The 7,956-nt window shown below is 32.7% G+C and overlaps 1 protein-coding gene across 1 annotated transcript; it reads left to right on the forward strand.

Moving 5' to 3' along the window:
* Positions 1–6,842: 6,842 nt before the first annotated feature.
* On the forward strand, positions 6,843–7,933 carry LOC116348679 (probable cytochrome P450 6d5; the record flags this gene model as incomplete). Its single annotated transcript, XM_031779748.1, has 1 exon — positions 6,843–7,933. A coding segment is annotated over exon 1 (990 nt), but the record flags the coding sequence as incomplete, so codon positions are not given.
* Positions 7,934–7,956: the final 23 nt, after the last annotated feature.

A 7,956-nucleotide genomic window follows, 5' to 3' on the forward strand; every position in this document is an offset into this window, starting at 1 on the left:
AAATATTATACTTGTCAAAAAATGTTCGTTTCTCTAAATTTGGCATATTGTTTGACAATTCATACCATAGCTTTGAATTTGTGTTCATGTTATAGCTGTCATCAATATAACACCGTTTCGACTCATGGTCACCATACCAGTTTTTGAACCATTCGATAATGGCATCAACGAAGCCACTATCAACCAAAACCATCGTCCCCATACGGAATTCTTCGGTAAACGAGAACAAGCGAGAGTCTGTCACAAGTTTTGAATAGAGAGAACTCGCCACTGACAAGCCTAGATGGGTGTAGGTTATTTAGTATTACATTGAAGTTGCTATGAGTGCATGGATCCATTTTGACTGTCTTTTTTCGTGACTTACCCTTTTTTTCTTACCTTTTCTCTAGATGGACCGTATAATCTCTGACAAAAATGCAGTTTGATCAACAACAACAAGCGACGGCATCACAACTGAGCAAAATAATGATTTAGTCATATATAATTGCAAAGGTTGTGGTCAATTGATGCAGGTCACCGGCAATTTTTCATTAAATATATCATTTTTATTACAGTCAATTTTCGAGAAACATTTTTGAAGCTATTGCTTTTGGAAAATGGACTGTGACTAAAATTGATGATTTTACACCGTTCTGAATCGAGCTGAATTATTTGGTTGTAGGACAATAGGTGAACAATATGAATACACAAAATATGTTTAAATGGATATTCAGTCGCCGTGTTTAGCCTCAAATTCAATCATCATATATAAATTAAATATTCTGGACGCATTTAATTACAATCTGGCCAATGATCCGTTTATGCCCCAAATGAAAACAAATAAATAGAATAGAATAACAGTGATTGTAGAATTCAACGATTTTCTCAATTAATCGGTCAATTGGATTGTAATTTTGTTGTTATAAATTGTAAAATAAAAACACTGTCTCTCAAATATAAATCCAGAAACGAAAAATTATTCTTTTTACTTTTTATTGAATAAATAAATGTTGGATTATTCCAATTGATTCAAAGCTAGATAGAGACAAATTGACTAAAATAAAAAATGTGCATCGATTTCTTTAATAGAATGCAATTTTATTCTTTCAAATTATTACAATTGGTGGAAAAATAAAAGGTCACAAATGCACAAATCTCGAATATCTCGAACTATTTTCCGTGATATTGACATTTGAAGTGCAATCACATAAAGTTCATTCGCTTTCGTTTTTCTTTGTACCGTAAGTACTTTTCCGATTATGGTTGATCGTAATACATTGAGAGAACAATTTGCAACCGTGTGAATGCCGCGAACACTTTGGTTTACACTCACACATATTGAATTAGAAACGAGCATTTGAATGTCTCACCCAAAGTAGAGAATCGTGTTCAATTCAGAATGATATTGAATGCAGCAGCGACCAGTTTGCATGCACAACTCGCTGCAGTTTTTTGTGTGAATCAACAAAGTCTAAAATTAAAAGTGTCGAATAGACAAGATTTCGTTGACACAGTGCTACTTAGTTTTCAGTTAAAAACGTGATTTTCAACTCAATATTCAAAAGCTCGTCGAAATAAATAAATAAATGCACCTTTTTAGGAAAATTGCTCTTAAATAGTTCAAAATTATAAAAAAGTCCGAAATTTGTTGCTTTCAATTTTTGCTATTTTTCAAAAAAAAAGGTGAAAATAGACCGAATTCAATTCTTTTAGCATCAATTCCTTCTTGGTGAGTATTCAGAATAAATATCTAAATTAATTGTTAATCCATGATTTCATTATTATTTCAAAATTTTACAATTTGATAAGATTAAAAACAAGAATTTTGTTCGGTAAAAATTCCTTTTTATTTAAAAAAAAATGTTGTGGATCACAGTGCGGAAGAGTTCATCTTACGGATGTAAGACATTTTATTACGGATGTGTTTCCAGTTGAAAAACTAGTTTATTTATCACCGGATGCACCAGATGCACTGGAACAACTTAATGCCGATGATTGCTATGTTTTGGGAGCTATTTTTGACAAAGGAAATCGACAACCATTGAGACTGGCCAAGTCGAAGCGACTGGGAATTCGTGCAGAACGTTTGCCATTAGAAAAATATATTAAATTCAATTCACATAAAACATTGACGTTAAACCAAATGACAAGAATTATTCTTGAGCTTAAGCGAAACTAGGATTGGAAAAGAGCACTAAAACATGTACCAGCTCGACATACTTTTGGACAAATTGTAGTCCAACAGTAATAATTAGTTACGAAAATTTTAGTATAACATTAATTAAACAATTATCGACTCTAACTTGTAATAAAAGGATGATTGACATAAATAAAAATAAAATGTCTTACATCCGTACTAGGGGAGAGAAACCAATGCTAGTTTTTCTAGTTTATAGCTAATTTACTAGTTTTTAGCTAATTTACTAGTTTATTGCTTGAATAATCTAATAATGCTAATATTCCTTTATGAAATTGCTAGTTTTCTAGTTTTTTGTTCTGTCAAATGACAATCAAATGATTGTACTGACACAATGAAGTATTTTGACGTTTTGTTGTTCAGACATATTTTTATGTGTTTTGAATAATTATACAATAATAATAGTGGAAATTAGTTTAATTATTCTTTTTTAACACAAAATCGTGCATAAAGTATTTGTTTCTTTCAATAGTCGACTTGTAAAATTGATTTAGTCACCAAATCATGGCACAATATCAAAATGGCGGATCAAATCATTTTTGCTAATTTTTCTAGTTTTTGCTAGTTTTTGCTAGTTTTTTTCTAATTTTCCTAGTTTTTACTTGAAATATAAAAAACTAGCTAATGGTTTCCGTCCCCTAGCATCCGTAAGATGAACTTTTCTGCACTGTGATCCACAACATGCATTTATTACATTAGTTTTGCGATACAAATAATTTTTGATAGAATTTTCAATGCCTGTATGATATCGTAATGACATGAAACTTTGTACAGGGTATTTTTTTTACACAAAAGCGGTGGGCGCTGGTATCGAAGATTTTTTGTTGAAGATTCAACGAATACGACATCTATTAAAAGACATAAAGATTTTTGTTACTAAAGGACAAGTGTGTCCGTTTGTATTGCAAATTCTGCACTCAGTTGTCAACCGTAGCTGCTTGTGCAAAATTTATAACACATACGCATAGTCGCATACACAGAATGGGAGTCAGTGTGTTCTCAGTACTAATACGTTTGCAATACAGCTATATAGTTTGCTAGAGCTGTGCCAACACAGCAGTAGTAACGAAAATCTTTATTGTCTTTAATAGGTGGCGTATTGTTGAATTTTCAACAAATATTTCCATACAAAAAGTGCTTCACCAGCGCCCACCGCACAAAAGTGACTTTCTGAAAGTTTGAAGAAATTTCAATACAATTGAGGGGTATCTCCCACACAAAATTCTCGTTTATGAGCAAAAAATCGAAAATTTTGTATGGGGGGTACTCCCAAATTGTATTGAACAGTGTTGCGGCCTATACTGCACAAAACAATGCGATTGTATTTGACAATTTGTATATGCAATCGTAGGCAATGAAAATATACAATGTCTCACTTTGCAACCCACGTTTCAGTCTATCTATGGAGTCATTGTTTTGCGAATAAGAGAATGATAGAATAAGAATATTTTTCTTGGATACGGTTGTCTATAAGATCGCAACACTGGTATTGAAATTTCTTCAAATTTGCTGATATTGTGTATTTAAGAAAGAAAATAAGATTCACAAGTCTTTATGGCGATTAAATTACTTCAAACAAACATTTATTGCGTTTTGTTGATTTTTTTTTCAGCGAAAAATCCAAAATTTTGTGAAAAAAATAACCTGTGCAAAGTTTCAGCTCATAGAGATATCATACAGGCATGGCTTCCATACAAAAATCAATTTTTTTTGAAATTTTTGTATGAAAATTGTATCGAAAGTTATTTGTATCGAAAAACTAATATTATATTTGTTTTTCTCGTACCAAAAAAACCCCCAATACATATTTTTTAGTGTTTCAGCAGAGCATAGCTCAGCGCTGCTGTCATCCACAGTATATTAAAATATCTTGCTGAGAAATGCGTCGTCCGTCGCATGCGAAGGTATGTAGCAGTTTTTACATCACAGCGAACAACAATGCATGCATTGTTCTCTATACAATCGTTTGAATGTTTTGAGTGACATAATCGTGAAGAGAACAATGCATTCATTCTTGTTCGCTGTGATGTATAAACTGCTAAGTATATTCGTATGCGACGGACGACGCATTCTCAGCAAGATATTTTGATATGCTGTGAATGGCAGCAGCGCTGAGCAATACTCTGTGTTTCAGTAACATGAAGTATCACTTTTGGAAGAAAAATTGCATTTTTCCCATGGATGGCCATGAGCATCACACCAGACATCCATCAACCAAAGTCGCAAGAAATCTAATGGTTTCTATTCCTCGGGATCTGTGAAGTCAGATTTTGAATTAATTTTCTTGGTTGAAAGTTAACGTGTTAACAAATTTTTGCGTACAGGGTACTAAAACACCCAGAAAACACATTTTTGATGGATGTTAATTTTTCGACCGATTCCAATACTTTACCTTACACACTAGGTGTGTGCGAAAACGTAGCATCACCTTTGTTCCACACAAATACACAGTTGAATATTTTATTTGTTTGAATTATTTAAAACAACAGCATATCATCATAGCTCGATGACACAGGTTGCGTGCATTAAGCAGAACGAAAGAAAAATTCCGCTTCATCGAGAATCAAAATAAAAATCGAAATGATTACATTGAATTGAAAAAAAAAAATGAAATGAATGACCTTTCAATCCAATATATTGAAACCTTTTACACCAATTTAAACGGCTATGATTTATTGTCGATTAATCTACTAATATTTGGTTCTCAGAAGACAATTTTATCGAATATATGAATAAATTTGATCAGTTCGATGTCATTTTCGTTGATTTCATTTTAATGTTAAATATCGGCTCCAATGAGTATGAAAATATCTCAAGAATTCAAGCAAAAAAAACGTTGTAGTATTCGAGTGGAATTGATTAAATTTTTTGCACAATCATCAAAATATAAAATAAATTCCAAATCCAATAACCATATAAAAAATCGAACTCGTTTTGAATCTTCCCATGATGGCGTTTAAGTAATCAATGAATTATTCAATAGATTCACTATGGAAAGAATTCTTGCGAGAATTGGCATTATTTAATAGTGATGCGTGCCTATTTTTAACTATCTGCTAACAAGTGTATAAATTTGAAAGTTCGGCAATATTCATTGATAAACCAGTTAAAATGTACGCACTTTTACATGATAAATGAAATGAATGAGACTCATGACACAAAACATATTAAATAAGCATTTAAAATTAATCGTATCTAATTGCATGAACCAAGCTCTATTAATAAAACATGTTTATGGCTCCGAAGAACGCAACACATTTCACTTGTTTATTTCTCCAAAAAAAAAATCATTGATTCCCCTGAAATTGTATTGTTGTTGTTGTTGTTGTTGTAAATGATTCAATGATGATGATATGCGGAGAACTTGATTTGACATAAATTATAGACAAGTGTCACATTGTCCATGCGTATACATGTTTCATGTTGGATGTATCTTACGCATTTTCTATCTTATACGCGTTATATTGAGTGCTTTGACATTCAATATAGTAGCTTTAGCTTATAATAAAAATGACGTGTTATTCTAATTTTTCTACTGTGTCTTGACTTAAGAACATTTCAAATGGCTAAATGTACAGTATTGCCCATAAATATCGGGTTGCTGAAGAAATTTGATTTGTTTTGCATTTTTTATGGTTTCTTTATTGGAGTAGCGAATTACATGTCCGTTTCAAAAATTCGCAAGTGGCCGGCCAATGGCCAAATTGTGTCCGTATTTATATTGGAGTCACAATTTTGACACATTAAATAGCTGTCGTATATAGGGATGCGATATTTTGTTGAAAAGACTCAGAATTCCCTTGAATTACAGTCGAATCAATATTATATTCACATATTTTCATGGATTTATTTTAAGAGTTTTGAATATCATTCAATTGGCTATGGCTGTTCATAACGCTTAATAAGCAATATCGTTTAGAAATGAGCTTCAATAAGAAAATACAAAATAATTTAACTTTTGTGTCCGGAAAATTAATGGCCCGCACTGTAGTTGCATAGAAAAATGGTTCCATTTGAACCCGTAATTCATGTCAAATATTATATTGTGCACTAGTTAGGTCAAAATTGGAATATGCGAGTATTGTATGGCTTCCATACCATCGTATCCAATCCGATGGAATAGAATCAATTCAAAAAGATTTGTCGAATTGGAAAATGTGATATTTGTTCGATGAAAAATTTAACTTTTAACTTTTATGTGTTATATAGAAATTAAAACAGTGAACACAATCGATATCTGCTGCTCCGAAGTCGAGAAGGCTGGTGGCTGGGTATACGATCGGATGGTGTTTCATTGTGAACGATATTGTACGAATTTTGTGATTAATTCAGTCTGTGATCAGACAGTGAATAAACAAATAATAAATAATGTCTTTTATTCATCGTGCGAAAACATTGGTCTTCCGAATGTTAACAAACTTATTCGAGGTATAACAATCAAATATACCGTCATCACTAAATTTGTGTGTATCCGGCTAAATTCTAAAGCAAATTAGATAACAAGTTCTTCGCTTAAAATCATGCGTTAGTATCGTTTTTGTATTCGCATTTTTTCAATATAAATATCGGTGGCAATGCCTAGAGCAGCTCATATTAATTTACGATCGTGAAGTGTATCAATCGAGTTAAAAGTAATTTTGTTGTTCGAATTTTGTTGTAATGAATTTTTCAATCGGTATTTCAAAATGTGATGTTGTGGTACTTTTGTTGGCCATAACTATATTTGTGTATTTGTATCTCAAGCGAATCTATTCATATTGGGATCGAATGGGATTTAAAACACTTCCGGGCACCGTTTATTTATTTGGACACATTAAATCGAATTTGATGGGAAAAGAAATGATGGCAATTATCGTGAAAAGATTATACGAAAAAACCAGTGAACCGTTTATTGGATTCTATGCATTAATGCGTCCAATACTACTAATACGTGATCCTGAATTGATTCGACATATTTTAATAAAAGATTTTTCGCACTTCCAAGACCGCGGTGTATACGTTAACGAAAAAGATGATCCATTGTCTGGTCATTTAGTGGCTATGGCTGGCGAAAAATGGAAAGGACTACGCGCAAAACTTACACCAACATTTACGTCCGGAAAATTGAAAGGAATGTTTTCAACATTGGTGGCATGTGGATCGAATTTACAAAATTATTTGGAAAAATTGGCCGAAAAAAGTGAATTACTTGATGTACAAGAAATTGCAGCCAGTCACGCAACGAATGTTATTGCATCCGTTAGTTTTGGCATTGATGTTGATGCAATTACAGATCCGAATACGGATTTTCGAAAATACGGTCGCAAGATGTTTTCTCCAAATATTCAAAATTCACTTCGACTCATTTTATTGACTTGTGCACCGAAGTTAATGAAATTTTTGCATATCAAATGCGTTAGCGCCGATGTGGAGAATTTTGTTTTATCGATTGTTAAACAAAATTTGGAATATCGTGAAATGAATAATGTGACACGTAATGATTTCTTTCAATTGCTTATCCAATTACGAAACACGGGATCGGTGGAATCAGACGGGCATGACAGTACAATAAAATCGAATGAAAATCAAAAGACGCTTACTGTGAACGAAATGGCAGCCCAGTCTTACATTTTTTTTGCCGCAGGCTTTGAGACATCGTCAAGCACACTTGCATTCTGTTTGTTTGAATTGGCAAGAAATCCGGAGATTCAGAACCGTGTTTTCGATGAAATTAGCCGAGTGCTAGAAGATCATGGCGGAGAAATTACATACGATGCAGTATCGGAAATGAAATTTTTGGA

The sequence above is a fragment of the Contarinia nasturtii genome, unplaced genomic scaffold, assembly GCF_009176525.2.
Source record: "Contarinia nasturtii isolate CC-2019 unplaced genomic scaffold, AAFC_CNas_1.1 Cnas_scaffold_2615, whole genome shotgun sequence".
NCBI classification, from domain to species: Eukaryota; Metazoa; Arthropoda; class Insecta; order Diptera; family Cecidomyiidae; genus Contarinia; species Contarinia nasturtii.